The 25,266-nt window shown below is 40.2% G+C and overlaps 1 protein-coding gene across 2 annotated transcripts in view; it reads left to right on the forward strand.

The window, feature by feature from the left end:
- Nucleotides 1-25,266, forward strand: part of MAP2K6 (mitogen-activated protein kinase kinase 6) — a 139,288-nt gene that overhangs the window by 93,729 nt on the left and 20,293 nt on the right. For both annotated transcript variants that reach the window (XM_054456819.2, XM_063656531.1), the window contains exons 3-10: nucleotides 8,321-8,369; nucleotides 8,965-9,078; nucleotides 10,775-10,894; nucleotides 11,742-11,858; nucleotides 12,521-12,572; nucleotides 15,176-15,303; nucleotides 16,543-16,620; nucleotides 18,213-18,352. In XM_054456819.2, the coding sequence (XP_054312794.1) occupies nucleotides 8,321-8,369; nucleotides 8,965-9,078; nucleotides 10,775-10,894; nucleotides 11,742-11,858; nucleotides 12,521-12,572; nucleotides 15,176-15,303; nucleotides 16,543-16,620; nucleotides 18,213-18,352 (798 nt within the window). The remainder of the gene's footprint in view (nucleotides 1-8,320; nucleotides 8,370-8,964; nucleotides 9,079-10,774; nucleotides 10,895-11,741; nucleotides 11,859-12,520; nucleotides 12,573-15,175; nucleotides 15,304-16,542; nucleotides 16,621-18,212; nucleotides 18,353-25,266) is intronic.

Below are 25,266 nucleotides of genomic sequence, written 5' to 3' on the forward strand. Positions count from 1 at the left end.
GTTTGTAATTTGTCTTTTTATGCTTTTAGCAGGGTCTTCCACAGAGCAAAATTTTGTTCAACTTATCAATTATTACTTTTACAGATCATGCTTTTGATAATAAGTCTAAGAACCCTTTGCCTAGTCCTAGATCTGTCTGGAAGTTTTGTAGTTTTGCATTTTGCATTTAAGCCCATGGTCCATTTTGGGTTAATTTTTGTTCAAGGTATGAGTTTAGGTTGAGCTTTATTTTTTTGGCCAGTGGGTTACCAATTATTCTAGCACCATTTGTTGAAAAGGCTATCCCTCCTCCATTGAATTGCTTCTGCTCCTTTGTCAATATCAATTGGGCATATTTGTTTGAAGTTATTTCTGCGTTCTCTATTCTGTTCCACTGATTTATGTGTCTGTCCCTCTGCCAGTATGACATTGTCTTGATTACCACAGCTGTAGAGTATCATAACAGGGAAACATGATTCCTCTTACTCTGTTCTCTTTCAGAACTATGTTGACTATTCTAAAGGCCTTTCTCTTTTCATATAAGTTTTAGAATAAGCTTGTCTATGTCCACAAAGAAACTTACTGAGATTTTAGTAGGAATTGCATTTAACCTATAGATCAATTTAGGGCGAATTGACATTTTTACTACATTGGTTCTTCCAATCTACAAACATGGTATATTTCTTTAACTTTAAAAATTTTATTTCTTTCATCAGCATTTTTATAATGCAATTCCTCTATATTAGATTTTGTTAAAATTTATACCTAAGTGTTTTTTTGGAGCAAATTTTAAGTGGAATTTGATTTGTGAGCTTGGTTTTCACTTGTTCATTGTCAGTATATAGAAATGCAATAGATTTTTTCTGTATTGATCTTGAATTCTGTGGATTCTGCAGTCGATCTATTCTGTGACTTTACTAAAATCACTTATTAGTTCTAGAAGATTGTCATCGAATCGTTAGGGTTTTCTATATAAACAGTCATGGCATCTGTAAATGGAGACTGTTTTATTTCTTCTTTTCCAATCTTTACTTTGATTTTACTTTCGTTTTCTTGCCTTATTGAAGTGGCAAGAATGTCCAGTCCTAGGTTAATAAGGTTGATGAGAGCAGGCAAACTTGCTTTGTTCCTCATCTTAGAGGGAAAGCATTTAGTCTTTCACTATTAAGTATGAAGCTAACTGTAGGTTTTTTGTAGATGTTACTTATGAAGTTGAAAAGGTTCTCAACTATATAAAACCTCTCAGTATACTGAGAGGTTCTTTTTGATTGTTTGTTTTTGTTTTTTTGAGACAGGGTCTCACTCTGTCACCCAGGCTGGAGTGCAGAGGTGTGATCATGGCTCATTGCAGTCTCAGCCTTCCCTGGCTCAAGTGATCCTCCCATCTCAGCCTCCAAAGTAGGTGGAACTACAGGTACATGCTACCACACGTGGCTAATATATTTTTTTTGTATTTTGTAGAGACGGGGTTTCGCCATGTTGCCCAGGCTGGTCTTGAACTCATGGGCTCAAGCAATTTGCCTGCCTTGGCCCTCCCAAAGTGCCGGAATTACAGGCGTGAGCCAACGTGCCCTGCCTGAGAACTTTTATTATGAACGGGTATTGAATTTTGTTGAATGCTTTCTCTGCATCAGTTGATATGATCATAAGATTTTCCTTCTTTGATCTGTCGATATGTAGATTATGTTGATTCATTTTTATGTTATGAGCTAGCCTTGCTTACCCCTAATGAATCCCAGTTAGTTATGGTATATATATTTTTGTGCATTGTTGGATTCGATTTGCTAAAATTTTGTTGAGGATTTTTGTTTCTAGGCTTTTGGGAGATGTTGGTCTGTGGTGGTTTATTTATTATTTCTCCTGTGCTATTATTTTCTAGTTTTAGTATTAAGGTAATAATGGCTTAATAAAAATGAATTGGTAAGTGTTGCTTCTATTTTTTGGTAGACATTGTATAAAATTGGTGCTAATTCTTCTTTGGATGTTTGCTAAAATTCTCCAATGAAAGAAAATGAGCCTGGATTTTTTTTTTCTGGGACTTTTTAATCACAATCTCAATTTCTTTAATAGTTACAGGACTATTCACATTATCTGTTTCATCATGGCTGAGTTTTGGTGGTATGTGGTTTTGAGGAGTTGGTCCATTTCTTCCAAGTTGTCACATTTATGAGAGTAAAATTGTTCATAGTGTTTCCTGCCTATCCTTTAAATGGCTGCACAATCTGTTGTGACATCTTTTTTTTTTTCCCTGATACTGATAATTTGTGTCTTCTTTTGTTAAATTTGTCAATTTTGCTTGAGGTTTATCAACTTTACTGATTTTTTTTCTTCTGAAGAACCAGCTTTGTTTTATTTTCCTATTTTCAATTTTATTGCTTTCTTCTTTTATTTTTACTATTTCCTTTGGGATTTATTCTTATATCAACCTGCCAGGAGTCTTATATCCCTTCCCCTTACAATTTTTATTCTTTACCTTTTATATTAGTTTACTTTATAGCATAAATTATATGTTAATTTTATAAATTTTATGAATTTCGGAAGGCTACCATAAACCCTTTCTTGGTATAAACAAGGATAAAAGCAGTTTATATTTTCCCTTGTATGGTATTAATAAGGTATACTGCGAATATACTTACCTGTTTCACTGTGTGAAGCAAAAAGTATCACTTCATTATTGTAGAGTATACCGCTGTAGCTCGAAGAGTCTCCTTGTTATTACTTTAATGCCGAGGCTTAAATTTGTACTCCTAAAGAAGTAGCTCCCACATTTTGTGTTTTTCTTGGCAATTTTTGAAGGCTGGCTTGGTGATTTCTTCCCATTCATACCCTGCCTCCTTCTGCTGCACTTCACAAAAATAAATAGGTCTTGACAAAGCTCCATTCTCCCGAGTTCAACGTGTGTGGCCCCTCTGTTTGAGCTCTTTCTTTGAGCTACCAATGCCAGTGTAAGCTGTCCCTTCCCTTGATTTATAGTGACCAATTCTAAATCAGTTTGATGCTAGTTCATATTATTTCATTTAACCACCACAAGAAACTCAGAGGCAGTGTTTGTTACTCTCACTTGACATGTGAACAAACAGAACGATGCAACGGTCAGGTGCATTGCTCCAAGCTGTTGAGCACAGCTTCATGGGTAAGAGTTCAGGGTCTGGAGCCAGAACACTTAGGTTTATATTTGGGATCTAAACTTCACTTGTTGAATACCTTAGGCAAAATACCTAACTGCGCTAAGCCTTAGTTTCCCTTTCTAAAAGTACAAAAAATTAGCTGGGCGTGGTGGCGGCCGCCTGTAATCCCAGCTTCTTGGGAGGCTGAGGCAGGAGAAGCGCTTGAACCCAGGAGGGAGAGGTTGCAATGAGCCGAGATCGTGCCATTGCACTCCAGCCTAGATGACAGAGTGAGGCTCCATCTCAAAAAACAAACAAACAAACAAACAAAACTCAGGAATAGCAGTGATGTTGCTGTCATGAGGATTAGATGTCATAATCCATATGAGTGTCTAGTGTAGTGCCTGGTGCATCGCAATTGCTCGATGAAAGGTAACTCCAAGTTAGTATTATCACACAGCTTCTCAGTGGAAGAACTGGCATATAAGCTCAGGAATCTCTGACTCTCAATTATGTACTCTTAGCCACACATCAGACTGGTAGAGGCTGTGAGCAAACAGTTTATGGCTAGTGAAATGAGAGGTAATATCCTTTACAGCATACTGTGCATGAGAAGCCATCATGGTGCAGCTCTGGGTTCTAATCTCATCGTCTCTCCAAGTGTTTTTGTTTTTTGTTTTTTTTTTTGAGACAGAGTCTCACTGTGTTGCCCAGGCTGGAGTGTGGTGGTGTGATCTTGGCTCACCACAACCTCCGCCTCTTGGGTTCAAGCGATTCTCCTGCCTCAGCCTCCCAAGTAGCTGGGACTACAGGCGCCCGCCACCATGCCCAGCTAAGTTTGTATTTTTAGTAGAGACAGGGTTTCACTATGTTGGCCAGGCTGGTCTCGAACCCCTGATGTCGTGATCCACCCGCCTCAGCCTCCCAAAGTGCTGGGATTACAGGCATGAGCCACTGCGCCCGGCCTGAGTGTTCTTAAATTATTTAGTCACTTTCAATATTAATTGTTGAAAGAGGTATTAATGAGGTATTATTACCTTGATTTCAATTCATACCCTATTCTATTTCAATAGAGGTAATAACACCTCTGAGAGTTGTAAAAATTAAGGAAGCTGTTTTATGTAAATGGTCTCACACAGTCTCTTGCCCAAATAGGTGCTTAATAAATATTTCTGAATAAATGAATAATAATTGCGATAGTAACCAGTGAACTGATTCCTCATGTAAAATTATAAATGAATAATTATCGTACTAAACCAAAGCTGGTTGTTCATATAAAAAAATGAATACTAGGTGACCTTTGGAAGACCTTTGGTCTTCCAGGGGAAGAATTTTTGTAATAAGCTGGGTTCTTTCCCCAGAGGACTAAAATATTGAAAAAGTGACAGAGAACATCCACCCACAGTATAAACTTCCTGCAGAATCGCAATGCCCCTGGCAAACTAATATGCCCAGCCCTGGAGAGAACACAGTGTCAACTAATCCAATCTGATTTGTCAGTCTTGGCCCCATCATTTGATATTTTTGGCCCACTTGATGAGCCCAAGGGCCTGTGGCACAGGCCAATTGATTATTTTCATTAGAGGAGGCCTGGGTATTGGAGCAAGTTCCCTGTATTCAATCTGCCTCGATGGGAATCACGAGAGCAGGTAAAAAGCTCTTAGCCCAGTTTTTTATATTTCCTTCTCTTCTTCCTCTTTCTCCTCCTTAAATCAAGGCTGAGATTCAGGTGACTTGAGTTTTATTTTCAGCTCTGTTGATGACCGTATGGCTTCAGAAAATCACCCAGCTTTTCTGGGTTTCATTTTTCTTAACCTGGAAAATGGCACCAGACCCTTCTATTAGGTCCAGGGGTAAGGCAAAGTTAGTATAGAGCCAAGGTCAGCAAACTTTCTTTGTAAAAGGCCAGATAGTAAATATTTTAGGCTACATAGGCCACAGAGGATGCCATTGTTTATTTTTTGTTTTTTTTTTACAAGCATTTAAATTTGGAAAAGTCATTCTTAGCTGGACCACAGGCTGTAATTTGCTGAGCCCTGGTATATATATAAAACATAAGAATATTAGACTTGGAAGAACTCGTTTTTCGATAACCTCATTGGATGGCAAAAAAACAGTCGCAGCCCCATATAATTAGTGACCTTTCTGTTTCTTCATATTTTTAAAAAGTCAGGGTGGTGGGTGACGCCTGTAACTCCAGCACTTTGGGAGGCCATGGCAAGCGGATCACTTGAGGTCAGGAGTTTGAGACCAGCCTGGCCAACATGGCAAAACCCTGTCTCTACTACAAGTACAACGATTAGCTGGGTTTGGTGCCTGTAATCCCAGCTGCTTGGGAGGCTGAGGCAGGAGAATTGCTTGAACCCAGTAGGCAGAGGTTGCAGTGAGCCAAGATCGTGCCACTGCACTCCCGCCTGGGCGACAGGGTGAGACTCTGTCTTTAAAAAAAAAAAAAAAAAAAAAATCAGGGTGTTGAATAATTGCAAAGGATTTTTGTTGTTTATATTAGTCACATGTTTCAAGTCATATTTGCCTTTATTTCAAAGTGCCATTACAAATTAGTACAAGCAAATTTTGACAACTGAGGAAAAATAGCTTTGGAAATCTTGAGAAAGAGGAATTAGAGTTTTAGAAATTTGATTCTTCCAGAAACCTTTTCTGAAGAAAAATTCCCTGCTCAGAAACACAAGATATATAAACACATCACTGCTGTTTGTGGGGCATGTGTGTGTGTTTTGTTTTGTATCGTTTTTTTCTCTCTTTCCCTCTCAGTCCCCAGTTTTAAGTTAGTATAAAAAACTTTAAGTATTCTATGTATTCCAAAAGGATTTTGAGGTGAGAGAAGGCTCGCATTAATATCTTAGAGTCATGTTTATATCTGTATTTGTATTCCTCTTTTTTTTTGTTTTGTTTTGTTTTGTTTTGTCTTTTGAGACTGACTCTCGCTCTTGTCACCCAGGCTGGAGTGCAGTGGCACCATCTTGGCTCACTTCAACCTCTGCCTCCTGGGTTCAAGCAATTCTCCTGCCTCAGCCTCTCGAGTAGCTGGGATTACAGGTGTCGCCACCACGCCCGGCTAATTTTTGTATTTTTAGTAGAGATGAGGTTTCACCATGTTGGCCAGGCTGGTTTCGAACTCCTGACCTCAGGTGATCCGCCCACCTCGGCCTCCCAAAGTGCTGAGATTACAGGCGTGAGCCACCGTGCCCCCGCCCATATTCCTACTTTTTAATTTCATTTATGTATTCAATTTCAGCAAAAGGGTTAGAATCATAATACCTGAGAGTTAGAAAAAATCCCCATTGGCAAAGGTTTCTTTTCTCTCTCCCTTTCGTCTTTCCCTTGTCCTCTTTCTTTCCATTTTCCTTTGCCTTTTTCTGGCATGGAATGTGCTTCCAGACAGACATGAGTCTTTACCTGTCTGTTCACCCTCTTTCCCTCTTTTCTGGCAGCACCAGGATTCTTTCATCTTTAGCCTCTAGTTGTTCTTTTTGTTTGATCACATTAACAATTTGTTTCTCGGCATTTGCTTTTTTTTTTTCTTTTTTTTTAAATACAGAGTCTCACTCTGTCACCCAGGCTGGAGTGTAATGGCACAATCTCGGCTCACTGCAACCTCCGCCTCCCAGGTTCAAGCGATTCTCCTGCCTCAGCCTACCAAGTAGCTGGGATTACAGACATATGCCACAATGCCCAGCTAATTTTTGTGTTTTTAGTAGAGATGGGGTTTCACCACGTTGGCCAGGCTGGTCTCGAACTCCTGACCTCAGGTGATCCGCCTGCCTCAGCCTCCCAAAGTGCTGGGATTGCAGCTGTGAGCCACCGTGCCCGGCCAGCATTTGCTATGTTTGTCGTACTACTGTTGGTACATTTCTTTCAGGAAAATGCCTTTCTCAGCTCCTAGTTGTGTGCACAGCCAGAGCCAAACATTTTTCTCTTAAGTAGATTGATATCACCTGAGAGATCATTGAAATAGTAGAAATAAATACTCAGGAAGTGACTATAGAAACAAAATCAGCAAACCTCTGGCTCCTAAGAAGACCCCAGAATTGTATATGTGCTGTGCACAGAAGAAATGTTGCTGGGCTTGATAAGACAGCCTGGTAGAGTAGAGAGGATGCAGAACTGGAAATCAGGAGACCTGGGGCAGCTGTGGGCTGGGAGGAGCCACTTTACTTCTCTGGACCTTCTGTCCATCTATAAAAGAAGGGACGAGACTTGAAATTCTTACGTTGTATGAATTTTGTGAGTTAACAGAATATATGCCATTACTATTTGTTTCTTGAAACAACTGTGAGACATGTGGTGAAATAATTACATATATTGGTGCTCTTGGGTGAAAGAATAAGCTTGAGGCTTACTGCTGTAGCACAATGACCTATATCAGCGGTCCCCAGCCTTTTTGGCACCAGGGACTGGTTTTTTGAAAGACAGTTTTTCCATGAACTGGGTGGGGGGATGATTTCGGGGTGATTCAAGCACATTACATTTATTGTGCACTTTATTTCTATTATTATTACATTGTACTACATCATGAAATAATTATACAACTCACCATAATGTAGAATCAATGGGAGCCTTGAGCTTGTTATCCTGCAACTAGATGGTCCCATCTGGGGGTGATGGGAGACAGTGACAGATCATCAGGCATTAGATTCTCATAAGGAGTGCGCAACCTATATTCCTTGTATACACAGTTCACAGTAGGGTTTGTGCTCCTATGAGAATCTAATGCCACTGCTGATCTGACAGGAGATGGAGCTCAGGTGGTAATGTGAGCGATGGGGATCTACTGTAAGTACAGGTGAAGCTTCTCTCCTTCACCCACCACTCATCTCCTGCTGACTGGTATTAGTCCGTGGCTTGCGAGTTGGGCACCCTAATCTGTATAATTGCGCATGTATGGCTCATACGAATTAGATATTTACTATATGCCAAACATTCAGCTGAGCATTTTACTTGTATTATCTCATTTAATACTCACTCCTGCTTCACAATGTAGGTATATTAATATCCCCATGTTAAAGAAGAAATCCCCAAAGAGATTAAGTAATTTAAACCCAAATGTAATTTATTTCAAATCCCCTCTTATTCACACTCATAGGCTGCTTTAGTTTACTCATGAACTTCCACTTTCTTCTTAAGGAAAAAATATCCTCAGTGGTGTGTGATGTGGGAAGGACATAATTGACTCAATAGCTTATGTTTCTTCTTTTCCCCCTTATCTTTCTTAGACCACCTCGAGATTTAGACTCCAAGGCTTGCATTTCTATTGGAAATCAGGTAAGAAAAAATCATGTCTGCCACCTAAACGTTGGCCATTTTATATGTATGCTTTCTGACTGAAAAATTTATTTTCCCTAGCATGCTGTCAGGGGATGAGTCAAAAAAAGTTTGCATTTAAAGGGAAGTGGTATGCAAAGTTTTTGCTATTTTGAGAAAATGTTGAGTTGAAATCAGGCTATTGTGGTTTTGATGGAAGGTATTTGAATAGAGTAGATGGTTCTCTTGAGAGGGCATTTCTCAAAGCTCAAGCATAATCTAGTTGCCATCAGTCAATAGTGGGTTACAGACACAATAAAGGGTCATGGCTAAAGAACTTCAGTGAAATAGCTTCAATTGAGACATTGGCAAGCTGAGTCCAAGTTGGGTTTCTGTGTTGCCTGGGACAAGCAGGTGGGCTACCGTGGGAGCTCCTAGACATCTCTTGGCCCTTCTTGTAGCTTCTTGCTTTCAGAGGCTGCTTTGATGTGCTAGAAAATCTTCTGGCCCGGAAATAATCCTTAGAACGTTGAGAGAAATGACATAGAGGATAATGTACTCTCTGTTCTGTTTATTTTTCTCTTTCCCATTGCATTATTCCTTTTCTCTCTTGCAGAACTTTGAGGTGAAGGCAGATGACCTGGAGCCTATAATGGAACTGGGACGAGGTGCGTACGGGGTGGTGGAGAAGATGCGGCACGTGCCCAGCGGGCAGATCATGGCAGTGAAGGTAGAGTTGACATTCTCCCAAATGTTTTATATCTGCTGTGTATACATTTGTCCATCTCAATTGTCAACCAGCCCATTTAATAGAAGCAAAACCATGTTCCATAGGGTGAAACAGAAAAGATTATTTGCAGGGAACAGTATTTTCCTCCAAAGGTATGGAAAAGGCTTCCTTGGTGTGAGTTGTATCTACTTTTTATTTGTTTTTTTTAACCCTTAACTCTCCCTCCACCCATTCTTCTACCATTTTTAATTTTTAAAAAACTACCATGTCATCATCACACTTAAAAATAATTAGTGGGCCAGGCGTGGTGGCTAACGCCTGTAATCCTAGCACTTTGGGAGGCCAAGGTGGGTGGATCATGAGGTCAGGAGTTCGAGACCAGTCTGGCCAACATAGTGAAACCCCGTCTCTACTAAAAATACAAAAAATTAGCTGGGCATGGTGGCACCCACCTGTAGTCCCAGCTACTTGGGAGGCTGAGGCAGGAGAATCACTTGAACCCGGGAGGTGGAGGTTGTGGTGAGCCGAGATCCTGCCACTGCCCTCCGGCCTGGACGACAGAGCGAGACTCCGTCTCAAATAATAATAATAATAATAATGATACTTCCTTCATCTAATCTGGAGTCCAAATGAAAATTTCCTTGATCATCTCAAAGTGTGTGTGTTTGTTTTGTCCTGTTGGATTTTCAAATCAGCATCCCAATGAAAGTTTCCGTATTGCATTTGGCTGTTATGACTCATAAATCTCTTTTATTCTATATTTTGTTGCTTTTAAAGAATTGCCTCTGAAAATCAAGAAACCAGAATTGGGAGAGAAAATTGTCTCCATTTGTGGAAAAAGGAGGGTAAAATATATCTAGAGTAAATTTGCATAGTTTTTGAGCTATGAAAGGAAATTTAAAATCATTTCATATTATTGAGTAGATGTTCGGAGGATCATAAAGAATTAACATCTCTAGCTGAGTTAATAGATTGGGGCTATTGTTAGGAATAATCAGGTGACTTGGATCCTTTTGCTTTTCAAGAATGGGAATACTTTTATCTTGTAGATTTTTCAGTCTGTTCTTCTGCTGACTTGCTAAGTAGGCAAAAAGTGTGAAGTCCTAGTGATATTGTATCTTTCCTATCATTTAATGACATAATCATGTTTCTGTAAGGCTACATTTCGTAGTGTGACAGATTTTTCTTCCCTCAGAACCACTGGGATAGGAATGAACAGTTTCTCTATTTCTCTAATTCCTTCTATTTCGTATAGCTGTACCAATTCTCTTACAGTTACTGTTCCCTCCAAATACTCTTACATGTTCCCAAAGAAGAGCTTTTGGCTTTTTATTTTCTTGGGACCCCGGATAAGCAGCAAAGTCCTTAATATTGTGTCCTCTTTGCACTGAACAGACATAATACAGTAAACCAGATTGTTTTTGTAACTTGGAAATACATTCCAAAACATTTTGTCACTCTCCAAAGCATACTATCAATTTGTTTCTTACCAGGACCATTCAGGAAATCAAATGAGTAACAGCCTTCCTTATTTTCATGTGTTACAAATAGCTAATCACTTAGGGTGGATATTCACAATGTTGTTGCCAGAAGTTGTGTTATGAACTGTACTATTTTCACGATGGGACTCCTTCAGGTCCCTGCCTGCCTCATCCTCAGAGTAGTAACCATAAATTTTCCGTGCATTTCCATTCAGCGGATCCGAGCTACAGTAAATAGCCAGGAACAGAAACGGCTACTGATGGATTTGGATATTTCCATGAGGACGGTGGACTGTCCATTCACTGTCACCTTTTATGGCGCACTGTTTCGGGAGGTAGGTGACCCTTCAATTCAAAGTCCAAGAAGAACAATAACTTAAAAAGAAGTTTCTTTGATCACATAAATGCCATCACAATCATGGAGCTCTTTCTTGTTTGACACATCTTGTATACGGGGGTTTACGTGTGTGCAATGATGACATGCCCTGGAGCAAGGTTGGATTGAAATTATGGTATTTTCAAATGTGGTTAGCCTTTTTAAGATGTGGAATTTCTCTTCTCCTTTTTTTTTTGTTTTGTTTATCTTGGCAGAACTTTCTATATCGCCTATAGACTGATTTGCTTAGATCTCTTATAATTTGAAATATTCTGGTCTTTTGACTGCTTTAGGAGCTTCATCTAGCCTACTTGTGTACCATATAGACTTACTTTGATCTCTTTTCTCTACCTCTGTTTTCCACTTTAGCATTATATGGATTATGAGGCTTCACCTCATTAAAACCAGCTTTTTGACTGACTATTGCTGGTGTTTAGTGTGAGAGATCCGACATGGAGGAGGCATCTAGACCTAACTCCTAGACAATGGTATCAGTAAAGGCCTGGATTTCTGGGCCTTTTGTTGTTGTATTGCTTATGTCTGTTAGTAATTAGATTCCATTTTTCATTAAGGGGTAGGAGAGCACATGCAGGTTCTGCTCGGCTACCTACTGGTTTGCTCTTTGTAGATAACCTTGCTTATTTGTAAATTCCTTTATGATCTTGACAGAAAACAATGTATTTCCCCCCAAAATTCAAGAAAGAAATAGTTAATTCTTCAGGACAGGGCTTACTGTTTTTTTTTTTAAATTTTTCTTTCTCCCTTTTTCATCCTTTTAAACAATTCCTGAAACAATTGGTCTCCAGGGTGATGTGTGGATCTGCATGGAGCTCATGGATACATCACTAGATAAATTCTACAAACAAGTTATTGATAAAGGCCAGACAATTCCAGAGGACATCTTAGGGAAAATAGCAGTTTCTGTGAGTACATTTTGATCCCTACTGCAAGGATAATATGAGAAATAAAGTCCCTATGTGTCTTTGGACCTCAGTATGAAGAAATACTACCTGGGCCACAGCTACTATTCGTACATGTCTGTTGACGTTTATTGGTGGATGGATAAATACATGCTTTCCTTTCTGAGCACTGTGTAGAAGATTCTAGCACTGCTTTCGTTTGGCAGACTCTAGGTTAAATGACTCTAAGTGCTGCATTCATCAGCTATGACCACATTCCTGGTGTCTGTATTCTGACATTAGTTTATTTTGATTTTCATTTATGGATTTTTAAAATGTTCTCTTAAGACTAGTAGGCATAGAAGAAAGCAGAAGGAAAATAAATAGAAAGAAGGTCTTCTACCTTCATGGCTATTCAGGCTCAGGAGGGTGGAGAGAAAAAGAAGGAGGGCAAATGAACAAGATAGATGAGGGAGACATCCTCTCTGATATAAGATACAGTCCTCTCTGGTGGATGGAGTCCAATTTGTGTAACTTCCTATGTATTTTCCTAGATAGGACCACCACTATTTGAGAAAATATCTCACTGGTAACCTAAAGCCAAGGATAATAAACCTTGATATACTTAACATTCAATTTCTTTCCAGCAATATGATAAATAAATCTATCGTGTGTTTCTCTTGCAGATTGTAAAAGCATTAGAACATTTACACAGTAAGCTGTCTGTCATTCACAGAGGTAAGCATCCATGAGCTGCCTTGGCTGTTCCTTTGATAAAGTTCATTTCTTTCACTTGGAGTCCCTCCCTACCCCCAATCCCCCATGGATGGAAGTAGAATTGACTCAGGCAAGAGAACAGGGGCTTTCCTTTGAGACTGGATAGCAAACCATATAAGTAGTATTCCTTATCGTGGCTGAGGACATAAGAAGACGACGTGATCTTTGTCTTACATCCAAATTGAATATAAACACTTGTTAGCAAGCAGAGCTGTGAGATTATATCACTGAGAATTTTAGAGAATACGATAAAAATCGATCTTGTATTGGCCATCACATGAGTGCTTGTTGGAAAAGAATCATGGGTCTCAAGATCAAATGAATGGAATTTGCATTTTAACAGGATTTCCAGGTGATTCTTGTGCACATGAAAGTGTGAAAATCTCTGGTATAAAGTAGAGCCCTTTCAGACAACAGGAGGCAGGATATAATGATTTATCTCTTCCTCTTTCCTTTTCTTCCTTCTTATTGGCCTGTTATCTCTTCAACCAGCCATTCATCCATCCATCCATTCATTCATTTTCTATCCACCCATTCATCCATTTATTCATCTTTTAAAATCACTTTTAAAATGTAATAGATCCCCTGAGAGGTATCTGAGAAGAAAATATATTCTGATTAAATTATGCATCAGGATTCTTATAGGGAGGTAAGATAAATATACAAAAAAAAAAAAAAAAAAAAAACCACCTTAGAAATATAAAAGTACCAAGCTGGGTGCCGTGGTTCATGCCTATAATGCCAGCACTTTGGGAGGCCGAGGAGGGCGGATCACCTGAGGTCAGGAATTTGAGACCAGCCTGCCCAACATGGTGAAACCCCGTGTCTACTGAAAATACAAAAATTAGTTGGGTGTGGTGGTGGGTGTCTGTAATCCCAGCTACTTGGGAGGCTGAGGCAGGTGAATCGCTTGAACCTGGGAGGCGGAGGTTGCAGTGAGCCGAGATCTCACCACTGCACTCCAGCCTGGGCGACACAGTGAGACTCCATCTCAAAAAAAAAAAAAAAATGCAAGTACCAAATATAGAAGTAGTATAGATAATGTAAAGTAAGTAAGTGCTATCCCTTAGTGATTGTAGTCAGGGAAACTTCTGGGAAGAGATAACCTGAACCCTGTCTTTGGGAAGAATAATGGAATGTATTGGTAAGTAAGAGGGCCTTGTGGTTTGGATAATTCTTAAACTCTCTGAGCCTGGAAATAATGTAAAATGCCTTCCACAGTGTGCCTATTATTGTTAGTTGTTATTATTAAAAATTGGAAAAATAGGATGAAGGAAGATGAGGAGAAGAAAACAGGAAGGAATACAGATAGGAAAAAGACGGTAGATTATTCACAACTTTGAAATTAACATTAAGGGGTTTTCATCGTTATGAAATATGTAATTCATATTAGACAATATGTGTAAGGTATAAAAATAATAAAATGAAATTTGTCTATCTGCCAGCTTAAGGGGAAAATTATAAAGGACAATTTTTAAAGCTTTTGTAATAATCTTTTACTTCCAATTTTATGGGTGTTGTGAAAAGTATCACAAAGGGACAAAATTAGCTGTAATTTCAAATGTTATTATTGAGAGATAATCGTAGTTCCGTTTTTTGGGCATATGGGCGGGTGGGTTAAATCATTCTAGTCAAAAGGATTCATTTAAAATCTGGTCTGTAATACTGCTTCTTCAGTAACCTGCCCTGTGGTCTGGAATACCTGGGTTTATGATCCTTTACACTGTGTGACCTCTGACACATCGCTTGCAGAGGTTTCAATCAAAATTTGTTGCTTTGGGCCAGGCTTGGTGGCTCACACCTATAATCACAGTCCTTTGGGAGGTGGGGTGGGAGGATTGCTTGAGGCCAGGAGTTCGAGACCAGCCTGGTCAACACAGAGACATCCTGTCTATCAAAAAAAAAAAAAAAAAAAAAAAAAAGAAAAAAGTTAGCTGGGCATGGTGGTGCTCACCTGTAGTCCAGGCAACTCAGGAGACTGAGGCGGGAAGATGATTTGAGCCCAGGAGTTTGAGGCTGCAGTGAGCTATGATCACACCACTGCATACCGGTCGAGTAACAGAGTAAGACCTTATCTTGAAGAAAAAACCAAAGCAAACAAAAACGAAGGTTGCTTTGGTCATATTTGGTGTATCATTGTGTCACGGTCTGCCTTTTTGTTCTTTATTTTATTACTCTTATGTTAAATATCAATAGATCATTTTGAATTGGGCATTTGATTCAGTAATAACTTTTTAGGCTCTTACTACAAGCATGAGGGTAATGAAAATCATAGAATCAGTGGAGAAAACAGTTCTTTGTATGGAGAAATTCACAATTCTACAAGGCATGGACAAAACATGAAATAAAAAAAACAAGGCATGGACAAAACATGAAATAAAAAATCAAGTTGAAAGCAATAAGCTGTTTAAAACTGTGGGTCGGGGATGGCAGTTACTTCTGTGTTGGGCAACTTGGGGAAAGGAAGATGAAGGACAAATGGAGATTTTAGGCCCTCTGGTGGTAGAGAAATGAACCTTGAAAGCAGGGTGAAATGATGGCATCCTGGTTGTTTTCACTTTCAGACGTCAAGCCTTCTAATGTACTCATTAATGCTCTCGGTCAAGTGAAGATGTGCGATTTTGGAATCAGTGGCTACTTGGTGGACTCTGTTGCTAAAACAATTGATGCAGGTTGCAAACCATACATGGCCGTAAGTACATTAGCTAGGGTGGCATCTGGTAGTGTGACTGCCGACAAATCATGCTGGGAAACAAGAAATGGATGGCCACAGAGGGAAAATGGAAATGTACCTAAGACTCCAGAAGTAATCTGCCTCTTAGTTTTTCTTCAAAATTTCGTGTCTGAAATCTTTACTCACTTGCTTCCTATATTGTCTTAGTTTGTTCAGGCTGCTATGGCAAAATAATGTAAGCCAGGCAGCATACATACAACAGAAATTTATTTCTCACAGTTTTGGAGGCTAGGAAATCCAAGATGAAGGCACCAGAAGATTTGGTGTCCAATGAGGGCTCACGTTTCTCAGGATCATACATAGCACCTTCCTGCTTAGTCCTCATATGGTGAAAGGGGTGAGGGATCTCTCTAGGGCTTTTTAAATAAGGGCCCCAATCCTATTCATTAGTGCTCCACTTTCGTGATTCAATCACCCCCCAAAGGCCCTGCCTTCTGATACTACCACATGTGCGGTTAGGTTTTAACCTGTGGATTTTGGTGGGGCACAAACATAGTTATATATGTATTACTTTAAAAAAATCAAGTGAAAGAGATACGTTATTTGAAAAAATATATACACAATACATGTAGCCTGCACAGTTTTCCACACTGTATTGCAGCGGAGTATTACCTTGTTTGTTGAGGACAAAATAGTAAATAGGGCAGTTAGATTAGTCATGAGAGGACCTCACAGCTGTGAAGATTCACCGTCATTAGCAGAGACCTTGCAATCCCCTTTAACTGAAGGAACGGACGCTACATTCTATCTGGAAATGGACTTGTGCTTTGAATTGAAAAGCTTCCTGTCTGTGTTTAGCTAAAAATTGCTCAGGTCTATTAGCATGGGACAGTAGCCCAGTGACTCTTGTTTTATTGAGTTCTGGACTGTTCGTGTTTTAAGCAAGGATAATTCTAGATGGGCAAAGTAGCTTTATAACGTATACCCTGTTTCTTCTTAAGGCAAATTTTAAATTTGTTATGAAAGGAACTTGATCCATTACTGTGTCCAAGAAAAGACAAACACAAAAGTAGGGAAATTCCACGGAGACATTGATATTTGTTGTAGTTAACCGGGTCTTCTTGGCCTCGGAGGCATGTTAACAGCTTATAACAACTCACTTGGCAGCTGACGCTACCCCCATCCCCAGAGACTATTGAACTAAGAATGTTATCTCAATTGTCTTCCCAGTTTCTCAGTTGTCTGTCTCCTTTCCAGCCTGAAAGAATAAACCCAGAGCTCAACCAGAAGGGATACAGTGTGAAGTCTGACATTTGGAGTCTGGGCATCACAATGGTAGTGTATGCCAATCACCACGAACTATGAGGTTGTGGGTAATGAAACTAGAAAGAGGTGGACGTTGGGTTCAAGAAACAAATGCCCTAAATACTGGTTTGGGGCACCCTCTCCTGCTGAGATGGTAGGAGATTTTGAGTAATAATTGTTTGTATTGTGGTATAATAAAAACACTGATATGGGATTGGGGAAACCAATCTTTCTCTTGATTCCACCTCTGACGAGCTGTATGCCTTTTTGAGTAATTGTTACAGTCACATGGACTATCTTCCTATCCTCCTCTGTAAAACGAGAGGATCTGACTAGATTCCTTATAGTTTAAAATTAAGTTATTCAAGCCAAGGCAAGAAGCTTAAGCAGTGCAAAGAATGCTAATGTGCCTGAACCCTGATAGGGCCGTGTTATCCAGGACATAGGCCATGCTTCCCAGGATATTTTTATTGGAGAAGTAGAAGTCAAAATCTGATGAGGTCAGTGTATTAGTTCGTTTTCACACTGCTGATAAAAGCATTCCCAAGTCTGAGTAATTTAAAAGAAAAAGAGGTTTAATGGACTCGCAGTTCCATGCAGCTGGGGAGGCCTCACAATCATGGCAGAAGGTGAAAGGCACATCTTACATGGTGGCAGACAAGAGAGAACGAGAGAGCCAAGCGAAAAGGGAGATGCTTCATAAAACCATCAGATCTTGTGAGACCTTTTCACTACCATGAGAACCGTAGAATAGTATGGGGGAACCACCCCCATGATTCAATTATCTCCCACTGGGTCCCTCCCACAACATGTAGGAATTATGGGAACTACAATTCAAGATGAGATTTGGCTGGGGACACAGCTCAACCATATCAGTCAGAGATATCCTCAATACATGATAACCAATATGATGATTTCCTTAGACACAGCCCTAAAGTTATATGATTTATTCATAACTTATTCATAACTTTGGTGATTGTAAATTTCATAATTTTGGTGGTCATACATTTTCAGTGGATCACCAAGGTCTGGAATTATCCACTGTGGTCCTGGCTCCTCCCCAGGCACAGCAGCTGAATAAATCCCTTGAGTTATTTCTCCTGCCTGCCCAGAAAGCACATGATCCTGTAATGCAAAGTGGCCTTTTCTCAAGTCCAAAAAAAGATCTGTCATTTGGTTCTAGGTTGCTTTTTCTCCCTGTCATTTCACCAAGGGACCTGCAGGTGGCAGTAGATGCTCGGCTCTGGAAAGGTCTTAGGCTGGGAATTACTTTTCAGACCAAACATTTGAAATCCTTGTAGCTTTACATCCTGAAGTTTAATACTGTTGGCTTACAGTTTTTATGAAGTGCCACAGTGGGTTTTAGTGAGGGGCCCCGTTTTAGATAGGCTTAAGTGGCTGTGTCTAGTAAGTAATATTTAAAAATCCCTAGCACTAGGAATTTGGGGAAAATTGCTAGAGAACAAATTATTAGTTTATTTCTCGCCCCCCCGCCCCGCCCCCCCGACTTATACTTGAACTTTGCCTTGTGTTTCCCTCTGGCTATCCACGAATGAAACATGGGTGATTCCCTAAAGCAGCCCTGTTGAAACTCTTGTCTCCTTGTTTCCTCTCTTCTCCAGATTGAGTTGGCCATCCTTCGATTTCCCTATGATTCATGGGGAACTCCATTTCAGCAGCTCAAACAGGTGGTAGAGGAGCCATCGCCACAACTCCCAGCAGACAAGTTCTCTGCAGAGTTTGTTGACTTTACCTCACAGTGGTAAGAGAGCCTCACCTCCCAAGTGTCAGTGTGAAAGAAGAAGATGAGTTCTCATGAATTTCTTCCATCGGGGTTGAATCCATCATGCATACATTCATTCCGAAAGCATTTGTGGAGTATGCCCTCTCTGCTGGAGAAGGAAAGATGACCGTATCACACTCCCTGCCCTGACTGAGCCCAAAGTCAAGTAGAGAAGTCTCATAAATGAATAATTATAGTATAATGTGGCAAGTCCAGTGATAGAGATAGGGGCATAGGCGATTTAAGGAACTCAGAGGGAAGACCTCAGGATAGGCTTTTCTGGAGGAGATAAATCTGGAGCTGAGATCGTGAGAGGAATTTTCCAAACAAAAGGGAAATAGGAAAGGAAACGTATTCCAAACAGAAGGAACATCATTCACAATGTCACAAAAGCAAGAAACTCCTTTATGTGAGCTTTAAGCAATCTGATGTTGATTAAAGCATAAAGAGAAAGCTGATAGGACCCACTAGAGGCCTGGGGATAGGAAGTAGAGACAAAGAATTACTTTGGGTGAGAAGATAGTGGGTAGTTTGAGAGTGTTTCTTAGGTCCCCAGAAGTCTTGTAGAACCTTGGTTGCTACTGAGTACTTGCTAACTGTAGAGAAACTTGCCCACCATAAGAGACAATGCTGAAGTTCTGGGAAGGGAATCCAAAGAAAGTTGGAGTGGAAAGAGGGAGGGAGCTATACTCATGTGGTAAACTATATTTTCATGAAAACTGCCAGGGCAGTCAAGAAAAGCAACAGAGGGGAAAGTATTCTCTAGACAGTCCAGTAATTTCTGTCTGCATAGAGGTCATGATGCCTAGCATGACTTGATAGTAATGATCACGGCAACTGATGCTGGAAGCAGGATGCCAGAAGTGAAGCACATCCCTGAGCCAGGTTAGCGTATTTGGCCATCTGGGAGAAGTAGATGAGAATTGGGAGGAAGGGGGCTTGGAGATGGTGGCAGGCCTAGCTGTGATCCTCGGAGAGGAGCCGCTCTGAGTACTCACTGCTGGGGAAGGGCCTGGAGCTCTGAAGGCTGTTTGAGGTACTGAGGAAGCTGAAGGAACATCTTCTTCATGGCTTCATTCCTTGGCCTCCATGCTTTTTAGAAGTGCTGTGAGGCAGGGCACCCGCGCCTGTAATCCCAGTACTTTGGGAGGCCAAGGCAAGTGGATCACCTGAGGTTAGGAGTTCAAGACCAGCCTGGCCAAAATGGTGAAAAGCTGACTCTACTAAAAATACAAAAAATTAACTGGGCGTGGTGGTGGACAGCTGTAATCTCAGGAGGCTGAGGTAGGAGAATCGCTTGAACCCGGGAGGTGGAGGTTGCAGTGAGCCAAGATCAAGCCATTGCACTCCAGCCTTAGCAACAAGAATAAACCTTTGTCTCAAAAAAAAAAAAAAAAAAAAAAAAAGCTGTGAATACAGCATTCATCAGGAAGTGTGGAAGAAACATAAAACAAAGCAACTGTCTGTTGCTTGCGAACCTAAGAGCTCTTGGACCTTTTGTTAGCCCTAGGCCCCTTCTCATTCCTGGTACTTTTCCCTGATGATATATGAGGCTGGTCTGCAGTTGTTTGTTTTCATTTTTGGCTGGATGACTAGAGAGGGGCTGGAGCCTCGAGCACTAGTACAATAGTTGTTGGATGCCTCTTAAAATATATATCTTCTAGGCTACTTCCTGTCTGTTTTCCTTGAGGGAGTGTGCTGGATGTGATAGTACCTCTGCCAGGTTGACATGGGTTCATGATTTTGCTTTCTGGATTCAAAAACTTGTTTTTTGTGGTTGATTGGTTGGTTATTTATTTATTTATTGCCTTTCCTCAAATGTTTAAGGTCACATCAAAAAAAGGGATGAGGGGCTGGGCGTGGTGGCTCATGCCTGTAATTCCAGCACTTTGGGAGGCCAAGGTGGGCAGATCACTTGAGGTCAGGAGTTCGAGACCAGCCTGACCAACATGGTGAAAACCCATCTCTCCTAAAAATAACAAAAATTAGCCAAGTGTGGTGGCAGGTACCTGTAGTCCCAGCTACTTGGGAGGTTGATGCAGGAGAATTGCTTGAACTCAGGAGGTGGAGGTTGTAGTGAGCTGAGATTGTGCCACTGCACTCCAGCCTGGGTGATAAGAGAGAGATGCCATCTCAAAAAAAAAAAAAAAATAGGATGAGGCATCTTGGGTAGTACAGAACAGTAGTTCTCAAGAGGGGTGGTAATGGGAAATGATCTTATCTAGCTAAGTCTCTTCAAATTATTCTCCCTATTACATTTCTCCCACCTATCCCCTTTTCCCAAGATTCTGGGTGCTTTAGGAAATTTTGGTAATAACGAGGCTGGTGTGAAAAGTTTGAGAAAGCTGAGTCTACCATTGTGAATCACCAGTTTAATCCAATGGTTCTCAACTGTGGCTGCTCATTTATAAAACTCTAGTGAGCTTTCAAAATCACAATCCCCTAGGCCTCATCCTCATAGACTCTGATTTAACTGATCTGGGGAGGGGCCAAGATACTAATATATTTTTAAATGTTCTCAAGTCATTTTTATGTACAGCTGCGGTGATAACCCCAGGTTTAGACGTATGATCTATGGACCTGCCATCAACTAGTTTCTGTTTAGAAGGCTTATTTTTTTCAATTTATTAAAAAGAAATCATCCAATTGCTTGATTTTTCTTTCATCAGTGTATTTTTTCTCTTACTAGAATTTTCTCCAAAGAATCAGAGCACTGAAACTTTTTAGAAATATTTTAAAAATGAACATCTTGAGAAATAAATGTTTTTTAATTTTTTTTTTTGGAGACGGAGTCTTGCTCTGCCACCCAGGCTGGAGGGCAGTGGCACCATCTCAGCTCACTGCAAGCTCTGCCTCCCGGGTTCACGCCATTCTCCTGCCTCAGCCTCCTGAGTAGCTGGGACTACAGGTGCCCGCCACCACGCCCGGCTAATTTTTTGTATTTTTAGTAGAGACGGGGTTTCACCGTGTTAACCAGGATGGTCTCGATCTCCTGACCTAGTGATCCGCCCCGCCTCAGCCTCCCAAAGTGCTGGGATTACAGGCGTGAGCCACCGCGCCCGGCCAATTTTTCTAATTTTAATGTATGCACACATATGTGGAAGTTCCAGATACCGGCATCATTGCTCTTCATATAATGACTGCCCTGTGCCTTCTCTCTCCTTATAACACGCATAGTGCCTTCATGGCCGCCTGTAAAGATATCCCCTTCTCTTTCGTTTTCTCTTAATTTTAGTCCCAGCTACCACAGTTCGTTAATTAAAAAATTTTGAGCTGTAGACATGTCTCAGCTTTCCTGAAACTGTTAATTCTATTAATACTGTTTGATCAGTGTCATTTCATTTCTACTCAAATAAGTCAGTTTGTCTTATATCTGGGTGTATTAAAAATAATACCCTGTCTCTACAAAAGACTACACAAGTTAGCTGGGTGTGGTGGTGTGCACCTGGGGTCCCAGCTACTTGGGAGGCCAAGAGGGGGAGGATCGCTTGAGCTTGGAAGGCTGAGGCTGCAGTGAGCCATAATTGTGCCACTGCACTCCAGCCTGGGTGACAGAACAAGACCCTGCCAAAATAAGATAAAATTAAATAAATAACAAAATGTAATATAAAATAAAATAAAATATGAAACTATCTAGAAACAAAACCCAAATCACTTTACCCTAGAAGTCATTAAAAGATAAATTTTCCTTCCTCAAAGTGTCAGTATTATAGTTCTGGTAGAATGCTATACTTAAGAATATCAATTGTCTAAAATAGTCATTTTGTTGGTATGGGAATTAAGAAATAGAAGGGAATCGTTAATTCTGAATTTTATGAGCATTCTTACTTATCCTCAGTTTGACTTTTTCAGCATGCACGCTCTCCTATTTCAGATCCCAGGTCAATAACTTTTTTGCCTGCCACAAACCACCAATATATTTTCTTTGATATCTCTTAAGCACGAACATTATTTTTCAACTGGGTCGAAAAAGTCATCTTATACTCAAAAAGTAGCACTGATTTTCTTTTAGAGTTTATGACTGGCCTAGAACTTTATGGAAGCAATTTAAATTTTCATACATATATTAATATATGGGTACATACCTCCATCCGTTAGCAATCTGGTGATTTTACTTGTTTGATTACTGAAAGCTTAAGGTTTGATCTGGAGCTTGGTGGAAAGAATGGAAAAGTGATTGTTAACAGAAGAGTACCTCTTCTACCTCTTCATGAACAGAGGGCTATCCCCTGGGCACGTAACTCCCCTTTATCAGCTATTCTTTTATTTTTCTCATGAATAAAGCTGTATTATTGAGACATATCTTCATTAAAGGACCTTTTTTTGTGTGATCTCCATGTTTTTTATATTTTTATTACATAGGCTATGGTCCTCCCAGACTTCTCAGAAAGGCCCAACTCTATGTGCTAAGTGGGGAAGGGAGACTATGGATTTGGAAAGTGAAATATTGAATCTCAAATTTCAAGATAGATACATCTATGTTTTTATTGCCTACATCTGTCTTTGGTATGTAGAAAAAGAACACATTACCCACAGTCTAGGTAACTGTCAGAGTATTTGTGAACTTGTGTATCCTACCTAAGCATTCAATGTCACAAAGCTACTAGGTATCATACACCTGCACCCAAGGAATCAACCTGGCACGATGCCATCACCATGTTGCTAGGTACCATAATTCTGTATCCAGGGAATTGACTTGGTAGCCACTCTTGTCTGGCCCATCAGTACTGATCACTGCTTGTTAGTTGACAGTAAATCACTTAGTTTGTGGGGTGAAGTAGAAAAGCTCTTACAGGCTATCATCACCACACCCAAAGTTAGACCTAGAGTCCAGAGTTCCAGTTTTTGCATTTCTTTTGCAGTAACATCTGACAAACGTTATCTTGAAGGAGAAAGAAGAATTAACCATATGAACATAAAGGAAAAAAGCAAACTCACAATGGTTTCTTACAAACCCTTCTTTTCTGTATTTATTTTGAGATAGGACTACAGAATGAGAATTTCTTCCTCTTTTTCATATATATCTCTTTCTTATCATAGGGGTTTTAAGGAGTTCTTGGATTGGGTTGTGTTGACCATGTCAGCCTTGTTTTGGGATTCATCATAGAGAAGTCTAATAGAGAAGTCTTGCTCTCTAGTCCTGCAGAAGGCTTAACAAATGAGTTCACAAAAGATTGGAATCGCTAAGATTCCAATCTTTTGGAAGAGTTTTTTCATCATAAACTCTTCCCATAGGTTCACAGAAGGAAGTCACTGGAAATCAACTGCCGAGTGCCCAATCAGCTGGACTTCCCTTTGGCTTTTTCTCCAGGCCTATTTAAGAAGCTGTGGGCCCAACTGACCAGTCTGATGGCATATTGAAGGGTAGTGGAGGCCCACTCAAGCATCGATATTGTCTGACTCAGAGAAACTAGCATAAAACACAGACAGTCAAATACAGTCTCCTACTTGTGTAGGAAGGACAGTAAAAAGAGGCACTAGATGTTTATTTAGCTTTTGACAAATGTATGCCTTGAAAGGCGCAAAGTGTTTTTATTCTGTGGATGTACCAAATAGCCCTTCTTGGAAATGATCAGGGGAATTCAAATAGGCAGAAATCCTCTGGTCAGCACAAACTACAAGCTAGCAATTCTCAAGACAGCATGAGCTGTTTTTTAGTGTCAGCTATGGTCAGAAGCGTGTGTTGTGGCATTTGGAAAAGGAATTAGGGCAGTTAGCTAATTGCACGCTTGAAAATGACAAGCTCTTTGAAAATTCAAAAGTCTGATTCCAGTTCAAAAAGAAATTGGTGTTGCTTTGAACTCCAAAGTTGTTATTGTATACTGAATTTCAAATACTTCCTACTAAACATGGAAAATTTGCTTTCCCCCCAACCTTATCCTGAGTATTTTGCTATTCTTAGCCCATGTTTTGAAGTGTTCTTGATTTAAAAGATGGAGAGAATGGGTTATATCAGTTACATTAATTTAATAAACGGCCTTGCTTTGCGGTGTAAGTATTTTCCATTTATATTCTGCAGTAGTGTTTGGGGTAGATTGTGAGCTTTCTAATCAGGGGCCACAAGTCAAGGAATAGCCTATTGGCCAGTTAGTCTTGGAGGTTTCAGGAATCCTTAACACTTTATGATGGATCAACTAGGGTACTTTCCCCATGTTTTCTTTATACAGAGTTAACAAAAATCTGGATTTTTTTTTTCTTTTTTGATACAGTCTCACCCTGTTGCCCAGGCTGGAGTGCAGTGGTGTAATCTCAGCTCACTGCAACCTCTGCCTCCCGGGTTCAAGTGATTCTTGTGCCTCAGCCTCCCTAGTAACTGGGATTACTGGCTCCTGCCACCATGCTGAGCGAATTTTTGTATTTTTAGTAGAGTCAGGGTTTCACCATGTTGGCCAGGCTGGTCTTGAACTCCTGACCTCAAGTGAGCTCAAGTGATCCACCTGTCTCACCCTCCCAAAGTGTTGGGATTACAGGCATGAGCCACTGCACGTGGCTGAGAAATCTTTATAAGCTGTTCCAGAAGTGAAAAGATAAGATATCCTGACTCAAAATCAGTATTTTAAAAAATACAGCATTTAAAAAAATACAATATATTTTTAAAAATACAGCATTTAAAAAAATACAGTATTTTTAAAAATGAAGATGCTTAAGCTCATCTATCTATTGGAAAGAGACAGTCATTTTATCTTTTCTGCTAAATATAAAGTAAAAAATCAGCACATTTTTACATTTGAGAAACAAACTTTTCTTCCTGACATTGCCTTGGTTCTGTTGTTGACTGATGAAAGCTAGTAACGGATTGGGCCTGGGTCCTCAGTGAGAATGTCCCGGATGCAATGCAGAGTTTAAGGTCTAAATAGAGACACCCAGAATCAACCATCTGAATATTGAGTGTG

Source organism: Pongo pygmaeus, chromosome 19 (genome assembly GCF_028885625.2).
Source record: "Pongo pygmaeus isolate AG05252 chromosome 19, NHGRI_mPonPyg2-v2.0_pri, whole genome shotgun sequence".
Classification (NCBI taxonomy): Eukaryota; Metazoa; Chordata; class Mammalia; order Primates; family Hominidae; genus Pongo; species Pongo pygmaeus.